The sequence below is a fragment of the Thunnus albacares genome, chromosome 11 (assembly GCF_914725855.1).
Source record: "Thunnus albacares chromosome 11, fThuAlb1.1, whole genome shotgun sequence".
NCBI lineage: Eukaryota > Metazoa > Chordata > Actinopteri > Scombriformes > Scombridae > Thunnus > Thunnus albacares.
In genome coordinates this window covers 27,577,084-27,600,693 of record NC_058116.1, presented here as the reverse complement: position 1 = coordinate 27,600,693, position 23,610 = coordinate 27,577,084, and the positions used below count along the sequence as shown (strand labels likewise).

The window sequence follows — 23,610 nt, the reverse complement described above, 5'->3', positions numbered from 1 at the left end:
AACGTTCAGCAGGGTGAAGCTGAGAGAGAGACATGTGATTAGCTGAATCATTCCTTAAATAAATACATCTGTAATAAATAGCTCTTCATCAAAGACTGAGTTTGACTGTTTTGCTGCAGATCCAGATTAGAGACAGAAAACGACAGAATGGAAACAGCATTTCAGTGAGTTAGAACCTTTGCAACATCAAGGACGCATAAAAAAGAGCTGTGTGCTAAAAATATCTCGACCAGGGACTATTTATAGACTGAAAGCAGAGAGGGATGCATAAAATTTCCATGTTTACCAGATAAATTAAAACCTTCTCAAACGCTGACCTGAATTAGCTGAGTGACTTAGTGAATTTGAGTACATTTTGTTTTTCTGAATATTTCTCCATCAGATACACTACAGTGGTTTTTTGTCAAAGAAGGCTCGATGACCTTGACCATTTCATCACCTCACTGTATTTGTAATTTAATTTTATTCATTGTTGTTTTAGCTTCTGTGCATATTCAGAATGAGCAAATCTGTCTTTTATGAATTATGAGTCTTCTTGGTGTTTAGACTGTGTGACAGATGTTATTGTAGATACGGTTGTATATGTGTTTTGTTTTACACATCCCCCTGCCACATTTACTGGCCATGTGTTTTCAGGTTTGTACATACAAAGAGCATAAAATACTCATTACCCCCCAAAACCACCTACTGTAACAGCACTTTGCAGGTTTCCCACCTCCAGGTGGTGGGCCACTGCATCAGACTAAAGCTGAGCATTAAAATAGAGTAAGGGAAATGGACTAAATACGTAAAATATCTCTTTTTTGAAAGGGGACATAAGATGCTTTTTGTGATTTTTACTTATCTTAAACTGTTATGATGTCAGATGTCTATATTAAATGTGGTCAAAGATCCAAAACTTGAGGTGAATGTATGTAAAAATAATCCCTGCAGGTCAAAAGCCAGGGCTTCAGCCTGCTCTGAACACTTTGTTTACAAAGTTACCTCTACTTCCTCCTCCAACTGACATCAGATTGTTTGTGCATGCCTACAAATGGCCGTCCGTTCAGTAGCATTTGTTGCTAAGGTTGTTGCTAAGGTTGCATATTTCAGATCGGATTTTGCTCGAACATGTACGGTTGTATTTGAGAAGTTTCTATTTTGAGTAAAGAAAAAGAAAAAGAAGTGAAATCCTGATACTACTGTTTGTTTATGTAGCCTCCAGAGCCGCTGTAAGTTAGCTGAGAGGCAGCTTCCTGAAAGTTGACCAATCAGAACAGAGAGGGCTCATCGGTAGGGGGGCCTTAAAGAGACAGGAGCTAAAACGGCCTGTTTCAAACAGAGGCTGAACTGAGGGGCTGCATAAAGGGCCAGTATAAAATAAATAAGTTTTTTAAACTGTAAATCATGCAAAGATATTCCAGTAGAGCCCCAGAATATAAATATAGACCTTAAAATGTGCATAAATATTCAAAATGTAATAGTATAATCTAAAGGAGTTGTAGCAGTAGTACATAAACTAAGACATTGAAGGTAGAAACTCAAGAAAAAAATAGGTTTCAGATTAACACAGACATACTCTGTTTGAAAGTGACAAAAATACGTAACAAAAGTCATTTGGGTTGTTTATTCTTCTGGTGTACCAGCTTGATGTATAAATACCTACAAATTTCCTGCACTACTCATCTCCCAGTGCGAGTTGTACAATGCAGTCACAAGACTGGCTCGCCAGTATATCAGCAGGATGTGATTTGGGGGGAGAAGTATGTATTCATTAAATACCCAGGGGGCAAAAATCTCAGTGAGGCCCTGTCCTAATTCATTCTAACATCAATGCCAGAGGCTGAACTGCTGCCTTGATTATACCAATTTACCCTCCCTCCCACCCAAAAGGAAGACATGTAATTACACTATTTACACTGGAGTGCTTTCCTCTCTGAAAGGACCCAAAGTAAGCACACGCCAGCTTCGTTTTTCTCGTGCGTTGGAGTCATTGTGATTGAAAAGTGCAATAAATGTCCGAGAGTTTGTCTTTGCGGCAGTCATGGAGGGAAATATTAACAGCTCTCACAGTACATTAAAGGCTGTAATAATAATGTCTCTTATGTGGACTGAATAATGTTATATAATGGGAGAGCAGTGGTCAGCGTAAGTTTGATTGTTACATCACAAAACATAGATGATTCAGACCAATTTCTTTAGCGTGTATAACAAGAGTCATAGCTTAATTCTTTACATGTAATATTTATTGCATGTTCTCTCTCTTTCTGACTTCATGATATGATTCAGAACATCTAAATATAGATGAAACTAATTGAGAGACTTTGTTAGAGTACATTTTGTGGAACTTACCCCCTATGTCATATCTTTAACAACTTTGACTCTCTGATCAACTATTTCTAGAGTGTATAAAGCTCTTCTGTCATGTCCACCTCTGTGCCTGAACCAGAGAAATCTAGGACGAGATAGGAGAGAGATTTGGGAATAAATCTGGACGAGAAGTTATGGAGCGACCTGCGCAGAGACGGGGTTACATCTACTCTGAATTCGCAAGGTTCTTCAGTTAAACATTTTACATCACCTCTCTGCTTTAGATGTGGCTTGGATGAAGGTAAATTCCTATAGTTCCACCTGGTTTTGCCCTAGAATATAAATACATTTTGGCAGAGTGTATGCAGTATTTTATCACACATCCATGGGATTAATTTCCCAGTGGAACCTGACATTTTCCTGCTGGGTAACTTCACCAGCTTGCTCGTCATGGCAATGCTGGTAAAGGACGGGTTTTTAATTTTTTTTAAGTTTGTCTTAAAACGACACTCAAGTGTCCAAATGAACATTGAAATAGGTTTTTCTTGCTATAATCATTCCTCCTGTTCATACTGGCCATTTGAAGATATCGTCATAATGCACTTACAATGTTAGTAAACGGGGCCAAAATCCACAGTCCTCCCACTTGGTTAATGTGTGTCCAATATACACTCCACCATGTTGTTTGCAGTTAAGTGCTGAGCTGGTGGGTTTTTAGAGCTTTTTCCTCTGAAAACAGCTTAAAACCGAAAACTTTGCTATGAGAGTGTTGAGAGTGAACCAAAACAGTGAAGTTGCAGCTAAACAATGAACTGAAACTCGCTATAAAGCTCCGTAAAGCCGAGGGGATCTGATAATTCTCTGTAGGTCCATCACTACGAGCCATGACCAACCCATTACTGATTGTCATTTCATACATGTTATTATAAAAACATTGATTAGAGCCACTTTGAGAACACATATGTTCTTTGTATATGTAATATGTAATTTGACAACACATATGCGGCTCAAAGAAATGAGCTGCGAATACAGAAAACACAAGCAAACAGAGAAACGCTGTAAGTCGTACAGAACATAAGTTTTATCAGAGTCACAATAAGCAGAAGTTAACTACTTGTCAGTGACACTACATGGCTGCTTTTAAACCTCAAGACTCAGAATGCCTTGGATTTTTAAGTGCATGACGTATGGTTGGCTTTTTATTGATTCATTGATTGACTGTATTATCTTACATTGTTTTTGTTTTTCTTAGTGGATAGGATCTGGACCAATGTCCTCTTGGAATGTGTTAGTGTTATTGTTGTTGTGGGAATATGTTTGTTGTGAGCTGTTTTGTACTTGTGTATCTTTTGTTATTGTGCATCCCATCTGGGGATTAATAAAGTTTTATCGTTAATGTAACACCGGTGCTTGCTACAATGAAAATTCAAAGCGTCGTGTGAAAAAGGAACCATTAGTTTGGCCTCCAGAGTTGAGCAGTTTTTGGCGTTTTTCTATTTCCTTGTGTTATCTGTATTTGCAGTGCGTTTCTTAATGCTGATGTTGTCAAATTGGTGAATATGTTCATCAATTTGCATGTTGTGTTTTTTACTCTTATAAATATGAGTCATGTTTTATCACAGTGGTGAAAATGTTTTTCTTTGCTTGTCTTTTGTCTATTTGCTTGTGTTTTCCTAAGCTGCAGTATGTTGAGCTTTCTCAGCTATAGTTTTGTCATTTTGTCATCTAAATCATGAGGTGGAAAGTAAAATGTGCACTTAATTTTGAGTTACTATCCATTTTATTCTACACCAGTACATTTCAGAGGAAAATATTGTACTTTTTACTTCACTGTATTTATTTTATTTTAAAGCTAGCAATCATTGTTATGCAGTAATACATACTGTATGAATGAATTTGTATTTTTGAAAAGAGATGCCCTGCCCACATGGGCTTACAAAACACTGCTTACATTACCTACAGAGTCAAGAACAAAACAAAAGGAAAGCAAGTCAATACATGGTATTTTGGACACCTGTGTCAAACACATAAAATCAGATATAAACTTAACAAATTAAACATACTCATACGCTGATGGTAAGCATCCAACAAAAACTGAGCAATGTCAAAGACCTTGTATGTAAACCTGCTCAAAATATATATAATCTGCATGAGTCCTGACTTTTAATACTCACTTGTTCTTTTGTGGGGTTTTTTGTGTGTAATAGAGTATTTTAGACTGTGGCTTTGTGTCACTATTTAGATCCTTTACATCTGAATGTCTATTATGAATGAAACACTTAATTTCACTCCCGAGTTGATGAATGACTGAATGACTGAATGAAAACTACCACTGTGTTTAGTTTAGTGAGAACAAAACTGACCTCTGTTGGTAATTGTTACATTTGTACTCGGGCCAGTTGTTACCACTGTGTATATATATCAATAGAAAATGAGGTCTGAGAATAGAGACCTTTCAGTGTTGTGGGCTCATAATGTTGTGTAAATAAATGAGTCCTTTATTTGTCCCTGGGGACACATAGAAGAGGTTGACCTATAGAAACAGCATCGCCATGGGTATATTTGAAGGCTTCGAGTGAGATATTCAATATTCAAGACATGACACAGTTACTCTTTACAAAATAATTAACAGCACAAAGAAGCCATTACAAGGATTTATTACAAAACGCGCCTAATTTTAAAAGTAAAATAACTAATTTAGGATTTCACACACAGATCAATGTAGCCTAAAAATAACACATCTTCTCAGCAACTCAAGACAAGAGCAATTAATCTGATGATTATTGTCTTGATTAATCAATTGATTATTTGGCCAATAAAACCTCAGGAAACAGTGAAGAACACCAATCACAATTTCCAAGAGTCCCAAGTGTACTCAGGTAACTATAATTAAAAACAAGCGAAAGCAGAAAATCCTCACATTTGATGTTTGTTATTTGTGCTTATTATTAGTGAAACAATTAATTGATTATGAAAATAGCTGCCAACTAATTTTCTGTCAATTGATTAACTGTTGCAGCTCTACTCAAAACATATAAAGTAAGAACAAACCTTTTTCACATCTATTAAATTTGTGTATTTTTCAAATAAGACCATTTCAATTCTTTTTTGACAAAATAGAAAACACCTTTACAGTCTAGATCTTTTCTCATCAAGGTATATGTTCAATTCCTCTCAAAATAGACATATTGTTAGAGAAAAGAAAGTCATATGTGGTGAGAAGTACCATGTGACTCTATCCTTTTCCTCTTCTCTACAGTACCTCTCCTTTCAGTTAGCGTGGCTCGATGGAGACACAGAAAAATAATTTTAAAAAATAACAATCTGGAGTCAGGTGATAAATTCAGATGATGCAAGACTGCAGGAGGAAAATGAATGAAGAACTCCATCTACTGGACAAATACTGAGAAACACATTCATGTTGCCACACAAGGCCATTAAATAAACAAAGTGTAACTAACTAGATTGAAATCTGTAACAGAAATCAGTTCAAGTTCAAACTTATGAACACACAAAATGTGCAAAAATATGAAATAACAATGTGAATAGCCACATATGGGTAAAATATTTTAGCATTGCTTTCAGACTTTTTAATTTGGAATCTATTCTGTGTTGTTGAAGTTGGACTAGATGGTTCTTCATGTCAATAGTATCAATTAAATCTAAAAACAAATCAGGTAACTTGATTGACAGTCTGGTTGTTACTTCTCAGGAAACCTAAAGGACAGTCCAAAAGATAGTGATGTAATCAAGGGGAAAAAAGAAACAAATGCTAGTTCCCCTAAAGAAAAAATGTAAAAAAAAACAAACAAACCATACATGTAAACAAGGTAGGACCAAAGATAGAAAGTTACATGCTGTAACAAACTTGCAAGAATATACTTAAAACAAATGTCATTTATTACAACTAAGATTAAGACAAAACAATCAATAATAAGGTGTTTAGAACAAACCAAAAGAAGATGATGCAGGGTGGATGTCAGCAAGAGAGAGACAGTGAGCACATGAGCCAGCTTTTATAGCCTGGCAGGCTCAGGTGAACCACATTACACCGATGACCCTCGACTGTCAGCCAGTTGCCAGAAGGTAGCCTCCGAGACAATGGGAGAGGCGTCACAATGTCTGCTTCACGAGACATAAAAACAAACAACCATTTCGACCTTGGTAAATTTGCATGATTTAAAGCAGGAGACATGGCCTCATTCTGACCTTTTTATACTTCAGATTAAATTTTTTAGATTAGATTCCACCTTGTCTTTGCACACAGTATGTACCAGTACAACAAAATGCATTTAGAATCTAACCAGTGCAAACAGTGGCAAGTGCATATGTGATTAGATGAGTAAATGTACAGAATGAGCAGTATGTGCAGAATATACAGGATGAACAGCACATTAGTGGTAGCAAATCAGAAGGGATGTGAATGTGATATGAGTAGAAACCAATTAACAAGTACAGTGAAAGCATGTACAGCATTAATAGCAGGTGGACATACTAGATGAACAGAGTCAGTACAGTTAATTGACTTCTGTGAATGTCGGTAAGTTTACCATCAATACTAGTTTAGTTTTACTTGATGTGTATGTGTGTTACTAGTAGTATGTACATGTATAATCATGTGCATCTAAGTATGCAAAAATGGATCCGTGAATGTACAGTGGTGTTTCTAATTTATTTATTCATGTAAGTTCTATTTATAGCCTGTTCTTATCTAGCACATTTCAGGAAGCTGCACATTCCATGTCTTTGTACTGCTGTACAATGACAAGAAAGGCATTCTGTTACTCTAGGAAGTAGCTATGCCATTTATAGTGTGCAATAAATAGACTGAACAGTATGTACAGTAGTTATATCGTGTAGTATAATCAGCAAGCAATTACATACTGTACAGTGTAGAGCTTAGCATGATTTTGTCTGTTAGCTAGCTTATTGTTGGCTAATGGTGTAAGACATAGGTGTATGCTTTGAATGTCAAAATGAAGTATCTTTTTTATCTTTTTTATTTATTTACAATAACTCAAACAAAACTACAACAAGAAAAATAAATAAATAAATAAAATGAAGTATCTTAAAGGATTGTTTGATTATTTGGTGGCTCAGGCAGTATATCTAGTTAGTTTAGGATGCTAGTTATCTTAATGTGCCAGTTAGCTTAACAGGTTGTTTGTGCTTGGTTCATTTGGTGGCTCAGGCAGCATGTTAGCTAACATATTATTAGAATGCTAGTTAGCTTGATGTGATGTGGTAGACAGGATGCTTTGTTGCATGCTAAGGTGAGTTAGCTGAGGGTGATTGGCTGTTGCTTGGTGGTTGAGCAACATGCTGGTGGTGGTAGCAACATGCTTGTTAGCTTGACATGGTGTTAGCTGCTAGTAGTTGGTTAACATGCTGTAAGCTGATGATGTTAGCTGGTGATATTGTCGACAAAAGTTAATATAGAGGGGTTTGTGTTGAGGGTGCAGGTAAAGACTTCTGGGACGCCCGAACACACTGTTGAGCTTTCTTGCTGTCATTGGCCCAATGCAACAAAACACCGAGGGTGCCCACCTGTTGACCTGACAAACACTTTCTTTTCTCTTGTAATTCAATTCAATTTAGAGATTTCTCATACCAAAGGGGTTGCTAACTATGGCTAATGGTAAGACCAGTGGAACCAGTTATGTGGTGATGGTGGTTGGATAACTGAGCGGACCATGGCATTCAGATAAGGTTGACTATCAACCAGTGGGGCCAGCCACTGTAGTTTAACCTAAGCTGACACACTGTAGATATAAACCTGGATCAAGCGATCGAGCATGTGCTCTTTCCTTGGATAAGAGTAGGTTTAAAGGATGCTTTAGGTCGGAGAATTGTGTTAAAGATTTTGATAGTCTAGTGGAGCTATAAGCAGGGATGGTGGCTGGAACACTGAGTGGGCCATGGCATTAAGATGATACTGCCTATCAAGCCACAACAGTTTACCCTAAGCAGATGCAGTGCAGATATAAGGCCAGGTCAAGAGATGAGTATCTGCTCTTTGCTTGGCTCAGAGTAGGATTAAAAGGCAGTTTAAAGCTTGTTTTGGTCAGGCCTAGAATAGTGTCACCTGCCAGAGGCCTCACCCTGGAATGCTCACCCAACTTCAGTCCTGTTGTACTGCATACTGATAACTGACATCGTTCAATATAGATAAGACTGCAAGATTAGGCAATGAGTCCTATCTATCAGCAGCGGTCGTGTAAAAATGAGCAGTGCAAAAGCTAGATGTGATGCAAGTCCTCATTGTGTCATCACTGGATAACTGGGTCAACAGGTGGATGGTACTGAGTATCATTCTAAAAGTATTTCCCCAAAACTCAAAAACCAAAGGACTGATAACACACAAAGCAACAGAGACTATGTGTTAGGAAACAAAAAATAGAAGTAAACAGAGGTAAGCAACTGAAATAAAAACATGTATGTGAGTCTATGATTGATATGATATGATTTATTTATGTATTACAGACAAAAACAAAGATCCAAGGGATAAGATGTTAAAGTGAGAGCTTGGTTCCATGATGCAAAAAAAGACAGAGAAACATAAAGAAACACAAGACATTCAACATAAAAACTAAACAATACAATCATTAAATCCCAAAAAACATCACCACAATTTAAGAAATGGAAAATAATAACTCCCACATCAAAATACAAGAACAATTTGACAGCTAAAGTAACGTCATTGCAGATTTCATTACAAATCTGTGACCCTGTTCCACAAATAAGTCCTAACCTGACTTTTATAAGCCCTCCCCCACCAAAAAAATCCTAACAGGATGTGTCCACCTTCAATCCTTAATAAAGAATAACTGCTGTTATGTGTCACTGGATAACCCATGCTATGTTTTTTTATAGCATGTTTGTGTTCAGAATCTTTCTTTTTAACATGTATAAACAATAAGTGTTCCAAATAAGATTTCTCAGACTCTTTTTTTTTTTGGAGAAATATTTCCCCACAAAGATCCATTCAGAGGCTGTTCTTGAGATTTTGATCATATCACATGGCCTTCCTCAGCAGATGAATGTTTACCTGGTTCTCATGGAATTGCAGGAGTTCAAATCTTCATTTTTTCTGAGGACCTTAAGGACTTTAAAAGTTTAAATTAAAAGTTAATTCCTGATACCACCATGGATCTTGTGGTGAGACTATGTAATGAATGTGTAATGATGTAATGGTTCCAAGGTCAGAAATGAACCTCCTTCCTCTCTTGTTTAAAATACACAGTGGTAGTGATCTGCAAACACCACTGGATGGCAGCGTTGATTCAGATTTTACATACTTGCCAAGTCCCTCAAATTTATTTATTTTTTTTCTTTTTTACTGTAAAAACACCCTGAAGGCCTGTAAAAGATTAGGTAACATTTTTAGAGATCATTCCAAGCATATCAGTTCATTTGGACTCCTGTGTCTCTGTATGATATAATGGTCTTGTCCCTTAGTTTGTATCTAAAGAATGAAAGTACTCAATTTATTTTTTATCAGTTTAAGTGCAGACCTGCTCTCATTCATTGTGTTTATAGCACTTATGGGTTGAAGGACAAGCAAACAAGAAGCACAAACAGATTAATACATTCTTTAAAATAAAAAAAATATATATATTACATAGAAAGTGGTGTTGGGTAATTTAAAAACCCATCAGTTTTGTCCCTTTTGTCCCTGGCATGAAGGGTGATTCAGGGTGATGCTTTGGTCATCAATCAATAGGAGAAATGTAATAGTGTCTTACTTTTGTAACAATCATTTTGCAACAGCAGTTACTTTCCTACAACGGCAATGTGTTCATCTTCAAATCAGCTCCTAGACTGATAATTAAAATACATTCAGTTAATTGAATGATCTTTTGTAATGACCCTGTAGTCTCAGATTGCCATGTGTGGGTGTCTTAGCTTCTGTTGAAATGCGAGTGGGTGCGACTCTCTGAACACACCTCTGTGTGATCTATTTTAGCTCAGCAATGGTGACGCAAATCTGTTTTTTTAACCATGTTTAATTGAGATAAATATCCACACAGTCACTATTTTCTGTTGTGACCCTACTGTACTACTTAAGCTTTATAATGATAAAACATTTTACATGAAAAGTAAACATTCTGTTAAATGTATGTAGATAAATACAGTACATACAGTACACTATTCACCTCCTATGTGGCTCCTGGGACAAAAGTTTGTTTTTGGGCCCCTATTGACCCTCATTATAGTCGTCTAGAGCTGAAGTAATTGGTTGATTAATCGATTAGTCGATTGACAGAAAATTAATTTGCAACAATTTTGATAACTGATTAATCACTTCAGTCATTTTTAAACATGAATGCCAAAAATTCTCTGGTAGCAGAGAGAGACTTGTTTAAGTTACCTGTAAAGCACTTTAGCTTTGTGGCTATTTTGTATTTATTAATACAGTCTAAACAAATCGATCTAAATAATCTATGTTGTTTTACAGTTAATCTGATTGTGATCACGGCTCTCCCATTGGATGACATTATTCAGTCCACATTAGAGCCATTATTACAGTCCTCACATATCCTAATGTAACATGAGAGCTGTTAATGTTTCCTACATGAGTGTCACAGAGACAAACTCTGACATTTATTGTGCTTTTCAATCACAAGAAAAACAAAGCTAGCGTGTGTTTAATGGGGGACCTTTTAGAGAGGAAAACACTCCAGTTGGGTGGCAGAGTGCAAACAAGCACATTTACACTGACAGTGAAAGCAGAGATGTTTGGGTTCATCGCGGACGGCAGTTCTCCAATAAGTTACAGTATTCAGTCTAAAAGTATTAGTCTGATTTTGGTTATGAGTTGACACAGGCTTTTCGGGAAAAAACATTAATGTACCTCTTCTGTCCAACCTCTTCAGTCTGGATGTGGATTTAGTGGAGATTTATGAGTAAAATAAAGTAAAATATATTTAATGGAGCAGAGGCTTATGGCTTTTTCTTTCTTCCAAACTTAAAGTTCACAGCTGGAGCAGCTGATAAGAGCACAGAACAGAAAAGACGTTTTGCCGTCTCACCAAAGGTTAGTATATAACCTTTATTTTAATGGCATTTGATGACTATATTTTCAACATATAACCACTTTTATGGGTTCTCCTGGACATATTTCTTGGAATAAAACCACTCAAAAAGTGAAATCTTTTACAGAAATTAGTGGCTTGTCTTCATTCGCCTATAACCAGGATTTGTCTATGGGGAGTAGTGAATGAGTGAACGACACAGTCTGAGTCATTGTCAGTGTTATTAGTTGTGCTTTACCTGCTATGACATGTAAATAATGAAAGAGGTCTATAGTGGTGGTGACAGCAGTAGTAATAGTGGCAGTAGTCTCACAGTAAAACATTTAAATTATGCAAAAATGAAACAATGTTCACTTACATTATTGACCAAAAAAAGCATTTGTGTGCTCCAATTATCTAATTATCCATTATTAAATTGATGTGAATATGATTCGAAATCCGCAGCAGTGAGTCCAGAATGGTTTTATGACACATAAAAAGTACAGCACAGCAATTATAACAATGGTAATTAGTTACATGCCTCCGTAAAACTCCACAGCTTTTGTTTCTGTACTGCAGCAGCGTGTGGTGGAGAAGAAATGATGTAAAGCGATTGGTAAAGTGAGTCACAGGGAGCCAAACCTGTAGCAAAAGGCTACCAGAGCAGATTAAACTCACCCAGACTGATTACTTCTGAAATAGTCTGGGAACTATTATCATTTTGATTGGCACTTCAGCTGGCCTCTTCATATCACTCCAATTGACACTAAAGAAAGAATTAGCCTCTCCTCATAAAAATTCCTATTAAGTTGATGCAAAGAAAGTATTAAGAGGCACAGAGTAATTTATAGAGATACGGTGAAGACTCATATTAATGTCACAAATACAAACTTCAGAACAAGAACAAACTTAGTAGAGGAGCAGGAACATTTTGATAAAAAAAAGACTTAGTTAGTCACACAATGTGCTCATGATGATTAAAAAACTGGTTTCAACCTTGGCAGCTCTTCATCGAGGTTCAAACGAAGAGACAATACCTGAGCCTGACCCTTTTATACATCCATTCAGGGGTATTTCCTCACTGGGTAATTAGGACAACAGGTGTGAGATAATGAGTGTCATTAAGAGATTACTTCCAAGATTTCACAGCCCGCCCAAAAAACAAAAACAAAAACAAAAAACGAACTCCAAAATAACTAATTAAATCATAAACAGAAAATAAACAATGGTTGCACTTCAAAACTCGACCGGCACAGTGCTGATTTGTGCCAGATGGGTGTGATTTCTGCTCCATTTACATTTGGCACACACTTGCAATTTGTGCAAAGTATAAAGTTTGCTCTCACTGATAGTTGCATACTGTGTAAGCCATGGTGTAACATGTTGTCCTGAGTGATGTCTGAATATTAATTAGAAATATTATGTTGAACTTCATTCCTTGACCTTGATTGTGTAAAATCATGATTGAATGAAATTAAATAACCAAAAATCACATTTGATATTATGATAGTGTCTTGGTATCTGGGTTCTTTGGGATAATATTCAATAATATTCCAGTAATAATTCAGTGATATTTAATGTATTCCCTTTTTGCAACTCAGAAGCAGAAACATGTGTTGCTTAATGAGATAATATTAGAGTTGCTAAAATGGCATCGGTCCGACTGATATCTGGCTCATCCTGTGATATCTCGTCTTCAACGAGAACCACTGCCATCGCTGTTTTCAATTTATCATCCATTGTTTATCAGCTGATGAAGATCAGCGTCATATCAGCCGCTTCATGTGCCACCTGCACTCCATTCAAGAGGGTTTCAAGTGGCACGCGGGCACAGCCAAATAGAGTGCAGCTATGGTTATTTACTCAAATGAAAAACAGACAAAATAATAAACATTTTTGTATCGAAATAAATGTTTCACCAAAAAAGGGTCTGAAATCAGTTTCAAACTTAATTTAAGCCTGGATATATTGTTGCATCAGGTTTGAAAATCCAAAGTCTCTCTCTGGAGAAGTGTGTGCACAAATGAAAACAACCGAGAAAACAACCTTAGACTTGACACAATCAAAAGAAAAATGATCAGTTTATATGTAACAGTCGGTGATAACTTTACTGAAAACATATGCAATTTGTTTTTAAGGAAAGAAAACAATTTAAATAGGAAGTGGCTATTGGTTCCTCCATGTTAATAGTCAGTTTATTGTCGGTACAGAATTAATACACATGCACATTGGTACTGATTGTGCGAGATCACATGACCAAATTCAAATGGTTTCAAAATGGAGGAACTTTTTTGTTTGCAGGTGATACAACAATCCTTTCCATGGTTTGGGTTTAGGCATAAAAACCACTTGGTTAGGGTTAGGGGAAGATCATGGGTTAAAACAGTAAAATGCTGGAAAAATGTCCTGTTTAACGGCACCAAAATGCCTGATGTGATGGTAAAAAATGTCCAGTTAGTGGTCTACAAGAGGTCCGGTGTTGTGTCGAAGTCTGTTCCCCCCTCGAATAATGTCCTGCTCCTGTTAAAATTGTGTTTATGTGCCAATAGAACAAACTACTATCAGCACGGAAAACCAGTCTAGACCAACAGCCTGTGGACTATTGGCACTGAATCCACTTAGTCGGCAAATTACTTCACCGGTTTGGCAGCCGTAGCTGGTGCCTTTTAAATAAGCCAAATGATGACAGAGAACAAATATTTACAGGTAACTTATTCCCATCAGAAGCCTGAAACATGAAAGCTTTTATACCAACTTCCTGAGACACAAAGGGGACCATAAATGGGGAGTATAAGGAACAAAAACATTTAAACAATAAGGAAAGTTAATAAAATGACAGAAATTAAACTGACGTATGTATTAAGAGGGAGCTATTTGACTGTGTCAAGCATTGTGCAATGTGCATAAAAAAGACATTGTATGAATCTTCAGTATCTGACATGACATTGATAGGAAGAAGATTTTTTTAAAAGCAGTTTGATAAACAAGGTCGGCATTGTAACAATTGGTAATTAATGGTTTTACCCATTCCAAACCCTCAGTTTTCAATAAACAATCCAACGCTTTGACATTGAATAGTCCACATTTTCCCACTTTATTGCATATATTTGTTGAGACAGTCTATCCTTCAGACATGTTTTTGTTCATCCTACTCTATGTACAAAATGTTTTCAGCCCTACACCAGCATTTTTTGTTTTCCTGAATGCATCTAAAGATTTGCCCGCATTGAACACACCACCTGTCATTTTCAGACAATGTTAAATCTCTTTTGAATGTGGCTCAGCTTTTTTCAGTTCAGAAATATCCAGACAGGTAAACACCTGAAGGACGAGCCATGAGGTCATACGGTTATTATAATTTTTACAACATAAGGGCATCTTTGAAGGTTTTTTTTGTTTGAAACACAGGTATTTGTTTCCAAAATGACAGTTTAACCAAGGGCTCTGTTTAAATGTCATGAGGAGGGAGTTTATCTAACTCACAACCTGTCAGCTGTGGGGAAAACATGGATTTCGACGCTAATTCAAAACTACATTGTGCGAGGTGCAGAGAGGAGGGGCTGCACACTGGTCCTGCTCTTTCCCAAACAAGTAAACTTACTGACAAACTGTCCTTTTAGGGGAAAAAGGGGGAAGTGAACAGATGTACTGTATTTTTAAAATTTTCAGTGGGATTATGATATGCAACATTAACAACAAACTAACTGTGTTCACTCCTCTCCCCTGCAGCTACGCCACCAAGACTGATCCATAATAATAATCCCCAGCTGGAGAACAAACAACATCTGGGCGTGGAGAGAAGGGAGAGGGTGAAGTCTCAGCAGGGTGGACGGCAGATGGTGACACTGCAGCAGCACTTCTCCAGGTAGCACCTTCACCACACCGACAACCAACCCACACACACTGAGATACTGTAAATTACTCCTCTAGAGCCTGACTGATATATTTATTTACATTTTGTCATTTGGCAGATGCTTTTATCCAAAGTGACTTACAAGCGAGGTAAGACAATAAAGTGTTAGAGGACAGTGAATCAGAGAGAGCCATGTACAAACTCTCAAGTAGCTGATGCAAGCGGGTAGCTCCGGGTCTGAAAAATGAAGCCAATGTGGAATTGAATTAAACCTGCAGTCTGTCTAATGGCCAGCAGGGGGCGACTCCACTCGCTCCAAAAAGAGGAAATGACAATACTTCTCACTTGATTTATTTTCTCAGTAAACACTTTCCTAATGAGTTTATGGTCTCAATTGCTAGTTTCAAGTCTTCTTCAATACAGCATTATGTTCATTTAGTAAATTATGGTCCCATTGAGAGTAAAATAGACGATAAAGCAGTGTATGCTTGAGGGCGCCAACGTTGGTTAGGTAACGTAACCATGATGTAACCCCAGAGTCACAGAGTATAGGCGTTGCCGTCACTATTTAAGTGTGTTTTCAGTTCATGAAAGTTAATTGTAACATTTTGGTCACCTAAAAAAAGTCTTGTTCAGCGTTTGCTTGTACTAAAAGACCCTTTAAGGAGTTGGATGTTAAGTTTTTCCAGTAAGTGCATTTTGTTTTAATGGTTTTAAGCCTGTTTTTCACTAGCGAAAATTAGTATTAGCATTAGCATTATCACAGTTAATCACAGACTGTGCACAGTGCTAACCAAGCTAGAAGCTAGCACTAGGGTCAGCTCCACCCTCTCGTCCAAATATGGTCGTTTCTAGCTCCAAAAATATGAGATGGTGACGGTCAAAATGCGAACGCGGGGCCTCAAAACGGGAGCCAACAAACTAATGGGTGACGTCATGGTGGCCACTTCCATTATTTCTTGTTACAGTCTATGAGCTGATGCCAGACAAGAAGTTTAAAAAAAAAAAAAAAAAATTAAAGTAAGAAACAACTGGAAGTAGACAAGTGCACAAGAAATACCACAGTGCAGCAATCAACAAAGTGCTAAAAGGCTAAGGGGCTCAAGTGTTGAGACATTTCAGGCATTTGTTGAATGCACCAAGTGAGTCAGCAGATCGTGTGGAGCTGCGTAGCTCAGTCCACCATCACGGAACCACAAAAGAGAAGAGTGTGGATTGTGATTTCGTACCAGGCAGTGATGGTATTACCAGACGTCATTCATTTGCTGACCGGAGAGGAAGGGAGGGGACATATGGTCTGATGAGTGACTCACTGTAGGAAGCTGCAGTTTCATTGGTGGCCTTGAAGGAAGGCAAGCGTGATAGATTTGAACTTGATGCAAGCTGCTACCAGGAGCCAGTGGAGAGACATGATACTGATATCAATATTTTGGAATTTGATAAAATCAGATGATGATATGTCAGACAATTTATTACTGTCTTCTTTGGAATACAGGATTTTATTCCAAAAAAGGCAGTTTGCCAAAATGTTGATCTTCATATATTGAAATAAATTCAACAGTTATGAGTGTGCAGCATTTCCACTTTTTGCAACCAACACCTCACTAGGAATAGGTCTGTTTTTTCCCTCAAGTTTATAATAAACATAAAAAACATTAACAATAAGAATCCCTTTACTTTGGTTGTTGAATTGTAAAAAATATATGTACTGCGCACAAAATTTTACAGTTGAAAAATAAACAACTCTTTCTAAATGATATAAAATGTCTTTGGCATTTTTGTACTGTGCTTTTTAGATACATATCAGCACACATACTGTATTCCGATACTGATATATGTGTGATAACCTAATATCGGCCAATAATATTATCCCCACTGTATTGGTGAGACCCTGGAGTTTCCCTTAAGCAAAGAACTTATTTTGACCAAAACCATAATCTTCTCCTAAACCTAACCAAGTAATTTTTTCTGCCTAAACCTCAGCAGACCTTAACCATAGCGTTGTCACATCATAAAATGGTGATGGGGTAATGTAATATAGGAGCTGATTTCAGTATTCAGTGCTGCAAAATACTCCGTGATCAAGAACGGAACTCACAAAAATTCACATCATTTAGTGTGTTATTGTAGTCAGTTAGGGTGACATGAGGTTTTTTCTGTGAAGTACAATGTTTGAAAAAGTTTCCCCTCCATCACTGCACTTTGAATATATGTTGATATATTCAAAGCCGGTGGCCACAGCTCAATGACAAGCCGTCCAACTGAGCGACAAACATAACGCATAGCACACATCCATCAAAGGCCAAACATCAAATATGTTAAACTACTCGGCCTCTGTGGTGACATCCAACACTTTCATTAACTTGAGAGCCCACCACATGTAGAGATTGTCTGTGAAACAAAAAAATGTACTTGTTTTATTGGAGTGCCCGACACTAAAACTTGATAAGAAGTGTCAACTCTTATTGATCTCCCCTCCCAGCATGTGATAAAGGGAAATAATAACCAAGCATTACGTCCAGCCAACTGTTAGGCTGCTGACGGCCCCCCATGATCGAAGTTCGATCCCATCTGCATAAACTCAGCGAGGTGTGAGATTAGACCCACAAGGATTTGTGACTGTGAGTTAATTCTCGTCCGCCATGCAGAAGATATTTGAACCGTTGCCCCATATTAAGGAAAATTAGATTTTTTCCCCTCCCCTTTGCTAGTTAGCACAGAGAGGGTGGGATGTGATGTGACAATCACCTGCAGAGTACTTTAAAACATCTAAAAACATAACTACGCTTTCAAAAATGTGGAAAATAGTGGTTAAAGTTTCCATTAAATAGCTTGTTTTGTGTAAATTACCTCATTCTACTGAGGTCAGTTTAATCATACATGTAGCATCTCATCCAATGCAGCTTTTAGTGGTGCAGGTGAAGCTCTGGATATTTTAGAGAACAACTTTATTACTAAAAACTTAAAACTGACTACTCAGTTTTTTTAATACTTTCCACATGAAAAGATCTGGATGGTTTCAATTTGATTCTCTGTTGGTTGATTACTGCTTTTTATACCATTAACAAACACCGAATGATCTCAGAGTAATTTGTTAATGCACCATTTGAGATCTTTTTTTAAAAATCTTAATCTTTTTTCTTAATTTCTTTCTCATCATTCACCACATTTGTTTTTACAAACATTAAAACAATGTTCATCTCTTTCTCAAACAAAAAGAAAATAATAATTTTTTTAAGATGCTTTCTTTTAAGCATCTACATTAAGATTTAAACTGCTTCCTCTATTTGTGTATATTACATAAATACATAGAGAGTATGTACATACATGTCTTTATGTGCATTATATCACTAAACAATGAATTAGAGTACTGTACTTTCTGTGGGGAATGTCAAATACACTTCCAAATACTGTTTTATGTGTTCCTAAATAAATTTAAAAAACACATAAACCTGCATGAACTGATTTTTTGGCCATTAGTTTTCAGCAGAAACAAATAGTGAACACAACATGACATATAATCACCTTTTAAGTTGTTGGAACTTTTTAGCGAACAGTTGCTTATTTCCACATTCAGCAACATTATTATTTATTTTGAGTTGTGTTTCTGTCCACCTGGTGAATGTAAGTCCAATATTCACTCTGTTTTAGCTCTGTTTTTGTTCTCTACCACCTCCTGAGAGAAATATCTGGCTCTTTAGCTGCTAAATGCTCCACTATGTTTACCAGCAAACCAAAATGACACTATGAAAGTGCTGAGAGTGAACCAAAACGGTAAAGTTGCAGCCAGACAGCTAAACAATGAACTGAAAAAAACATATACACAAAAATAAGAGGTCCCAAATAATATAAAAAGAAGAATTTTACAATAGAAGAAAAATGTAAGATATAAAATAAAAATATATTCTGATGAGAGGAGCAGCTACAGATTAAAATATTAAATATTAAATATTAAATAGAGGAGAATGAGATGAATGTACCGGGTATTGACCAGGAGTAAACAGTGCATGCAGTAAGACTGTGTCATCCACATAAAAATGAATATTAGAAGTCTGTGTTGGAGTGATAATATTGTAGCACAATATTTAGTATATTTACAGATGGATTATATGTGGACAGCCAAAACTACCTTTGTTTTAGAAACACACTTTGTGTAACATTGTTATGAAGTGGCTGCTGTGGGATCCAGTACTTTGATAGTGACTAGGGCTGCAACTAACAATTACTATCATTATTGATTAATCTGTCTATTTTCTCGATATACTCGTTTGATAAGACATCAGAAAACAGTGAAAAATGTCCACTACAATATCCTAGAGCACAAGGTGTCGTCATTAAATGTCTTGTTATGTTCAATAAACAGTCCAGAACCTGTACATATTCAATTTACTATCATGTAAGACCAAGTAGACCAGCAAATTCTCACATTAAAGAACCTGGAACCATCAAATTTTGGGCATTTTAATTTAATTTCAATTAATTTTCTTTTGATTGACTAATCGATTCATCAACTAATGCCAAGTGCCTCTCTTTTACTACGCAATATTTAAATAAGCCTAAATGCATCAGTGTGTTGTAGATACACAGATGAAAAGCAGCGAGGTGCTTCCCCACACAGCTCGGGCTCGCTTCAGTTTTCAGTGAAATGGGGAAAGAGGTCACGTTAGTGGTGGAGTGTGAAACTAGGCCATTCATTCATACATTGTTGGACACGATGAGCTGCTTTGAAAAGTGTAGCCTGTGGTTAAATGTCACAGAGCAGCAGAAACCCCTCTGGTAAGAAGGAAGGGTCATTTCCATTTAAGACAAATATCTATGCACGCTTACTGGAGCATCATATACATACTGTAAACACATGCATGGGTGCACAAATGTGTATACATATGATAGTAAAGTGTGTATGTAATGAAGAACATAGGGTTAAAATATATATATTATATTTGATTTATCAGTTGGTGTTTGTAAACGCATAGCATTCAAAGTTGGTCCCTCCTCCCTGGCTAACACAGAGAGAGCAGCAGTGGTCGAGTGAGCTAGAGTGTGAATGAAGAGAGCGAGTGGCGCTGGCAAGAACAAAGCCATAAATCAGATAAATAAAATGTTATTTTATGATTGTTTTGCAGTGGTTTTGTTCTAAAGCACAAATAAACACTCCCACACCTCCACACCTCAGCACAACCCTGCAGGAAGGTGCAGCACTGCTGGATTTCATGTGAATTCAGAGCTTCATTCTGTCCTCTGTGGCCTCTCTGCTCTCTGCGTGTGTGTATCTCAGCCCCGCCCTCGGTCAAGCAGACACACAGACCTGCAGCTCTTTATACATCCATGACACAGAGACAGAGAGCAGAGCGGAGCAGAGGAGAGAGACGGAGGCAGTGATGTAACCTGGTCACTACGCTACGAGTCCCGACCTCACATCCTGCACGCTCTTATTAGCTGGAGGCTACATATACACTGCCCAGATTTTGACGCCCAGAAACGTCCCGAACACAGCAAAATAATAAGAAAATATGAAAATACAGGCAAAGGGCAGAGTCTCTTATTATTTTTTTTTATTTAGGGATTATTTTTGTTTGAGTATATGCATTGTTTTTAAGGAAAATCCTGCATAGTATACCTTTATGAGTAACCTAAGCCAGTCTCATAATATCTCTCCCTTACTCACTCATTCACTACCGTTAATATAGTGTCTCTGTCTGTCCTGCACTGTGTAGATATATATAAATTTTATTTTTTAATTGTTAACTATATAACTATATACAGTTTTTATTATGTCAATATCCAAGCACATAGTCCAGCTCCACTACACAGAACCTTTGTTTTTACTGTCCCTTTCTTACTCTATCATGTTTCTGCTTCCTTTTACTGTTTAATGTTCATGTTTATTTCTTTTCTGTTGACATCTGGACCACAATGAATTCCTTATACTTGCTACTTGGCGAATAAATCTGATTCTAAATAGTTCACACAATAGTGAGCAGCAATCGAGATTTTCGGACACTTACTAACCATTCAACCAACAGTAACTCTCAGGATTGTTAGCAGAAAGTAGTGTACATATCATGGACACTCCTGCCTCATAACTGTCTGCAAACCACGTCTCTGTTGTGGAACAGTTTTAACTCCGACAGAGGAGATTAAATAAAAATAGATGATGCAACACAGCTAATAAGCTATGGGGCCTAAGACCCCCACTTTTCTTACAGTTGTTTTGGAAAGAAAGACTTTTTGAAGATACAAACACTCATCCTGTTGTGAAGGTTTCCCTGAGATACTATAAATCCAAGAAAAAGAGAGTCCTCATCCTTGAAGCTTTTTCTGGAGTAAATGTAAAATACTCTCATTAAAGCAGAACGTAAATTGCACATTTGAGTAGCTTTTCTATCGGTCACACACTCACTCTCCTGTCAGACTCTTGGAAGAGTTCGAAATTATTTTCTCTGGCAATTAACATTTTTCAGACTGTCTCTTTGAGCTCCTCATCATCTGGCTGCTTGACAGATGATTTAATCCTCACTGTTTCTGCAGTAAAGACATCGGAAGATGGTTTGGACTTATTTTCACTCATCATGAATTTATTTCCTCTGTGGCAGAAAAACATGTTACTCCTTGAGAAATTCCTCCGGGTGAAACTGAGCTAAGGAAACACTGTTAGTGCTGACTAACTCTAAAAGACTTATCATAAACAGATAGGAAGAAAGTCACTAACCTAGCAATATTAAGGCTACAAACAACCCATAATGCAACACTCTCTGTTGGAGCCGGTGTTACAGTTGTACTCGCTCCACTCAAAAAGGATCGACCCCACTTTTTCAAGCGTAATTTGGGGATAAAAACATTGTTTTATATTCAGGCCAACATGGTAATTTGTGGTGAATGTGAGTTATGCTACAATTAAAAAAAAAAAAACCCAATACAATCAGAACAATTTTATCTTTATGCAAAGGTTTCACTGTAGCCAGCACCATAATGGAAAATTTTGCCAAATTCTGTTTCTAACCAGCTGAGAGCAGGGGCACAAATCCAGTGTTCATTGAATGGCACCTTTGAAATGAGGTTGAACACAGACGTCTCTCCTGCCAGATTGCAGTCTGGAGACCGGGATGGCATGGAGAGTCCAAGGCCTTGTTAGGGAACAGCCAGACAGGGTGGGAGCTTGTTTTTTTTTCCTTTTCGGGGAGCACTCAGCTGTGCATTATTTCCCACATGGTCCACAGAGAGTCTAGGAGACCCACTTTCCCTTCAGTGCCCAATCAAAAACACAGAGCGATGACTAACTCTGAACCGCGGATGCCGAGAACCCATGTGGCTCGGCTAACGACCGGCGTCGGTGAGAGTCAGTAGGAAAGCAGCATGGGGTGAGTGATGACTGAATGGAAAAAGTGCAGGCAATGAATGAATAACATGAATTTCGATAGGAATCAGGTGGACGTGTGAGACTTCATGAGGAGCGAGTGTGATGAGTTTAAACTTTTAAGGAGGACCAGGTCTAATCTAGCGTTGTTGAAAAAAAGCTCCATGATGCATTGTGACAGTTGCACTTAGTGATGCAGAGATGTTCAGGCTCAAGTGCTGTGAGATGTAACTGAAATATGCAGAAATCTCTGGTTAAAACTACCACATCTGACTTGTAAACTCTTTCAGTTTTGGAATGGCACATATGCAATTTATACAAATGAATGTTATATACTTTATATATATATATATTTACAGAAGTAAACAAAAGCAGGCCTCTCATTTCTAGCTGACGACTGTGGATTTTGTCAGCTGAAACTTTATATTTTATCAACTGCTAACACTAAAACACTATGAGCTGGCTGAAAACTGTGTCTCCAGCTGACTTTTGTATGTTTCTGATTTGTTTCAAAACTGGGGGCTACAAAACCAGTTATATAATGCTAAGAGACAGAGGTTAAAGCAACATTTCCTATGCTAAAAAGTCAGCATCCTCACCAGTTAATAATCTATGTACAAGACATGGAAATAAGGAGCAGGATTGTTCATGGATGCACGGTCGTTAGCCCTAATATTATAGTACAGCATTATAAATACAAATGCTATTAGTCATGCTGTTACTCATTCTAAAATAACTAGATGGTTTGGATGCTTACTGCAGAAAAACATGCTTTAATGTTTGTATTTTTAAACAGTATTCTTCACTTTAACAAGAGAAAAGGATTTTAGGATGAGGAATGACTGATTAATTATGGCTGGAATTTTGGCTGGAGTTGCTGGAGTGTAAAATTTGCCAAACAAAATAACGAGCAGTACAAAGAGAGAGTCCATATCGTTGGTCTAAACTCTGATGTACTCGAACTAGCATCTGTGCTCATACAGGGTGGATGTTCCAGTCCTAAACGAGGATTTGTAACTTTGAACAGGGCTGAACAGAGTTACTTAACCTGTAGCCTCAGAAAATAATGTAGTTAGCTGATGATATGCTGCATGGCATTG

General features: G+C 37.3%; 1 protein-coding gene across 2 annotated transcripts in view; it reads left to right on the top strand.

Moving 5' to 3' along the window:
• Nucleotides 1-23,610, top strand: part of LOC122992653 (nck-associated protein 5-like) — a 94,459-nt gene that overhangs the window by 6,235 nt on the left and 64,614 nt on the right. For both annotated transcript variants that reach the window (XM_044366514.1, XM_044366515.1), the window contains exon 2: nucleotides 15,033-15,168. In XM_044366514.1, the coding sequence (XP_044222449.1) occupies nucleotides 15,140-15,168 (29 nt within the window). In that variant the 5' untranslated portion in view covers nucleotides 15,033-15,139. The remainder of the gene's footprint in view (nucleotides 1-15,032; nucleotides 15,169-23,610) is intronic.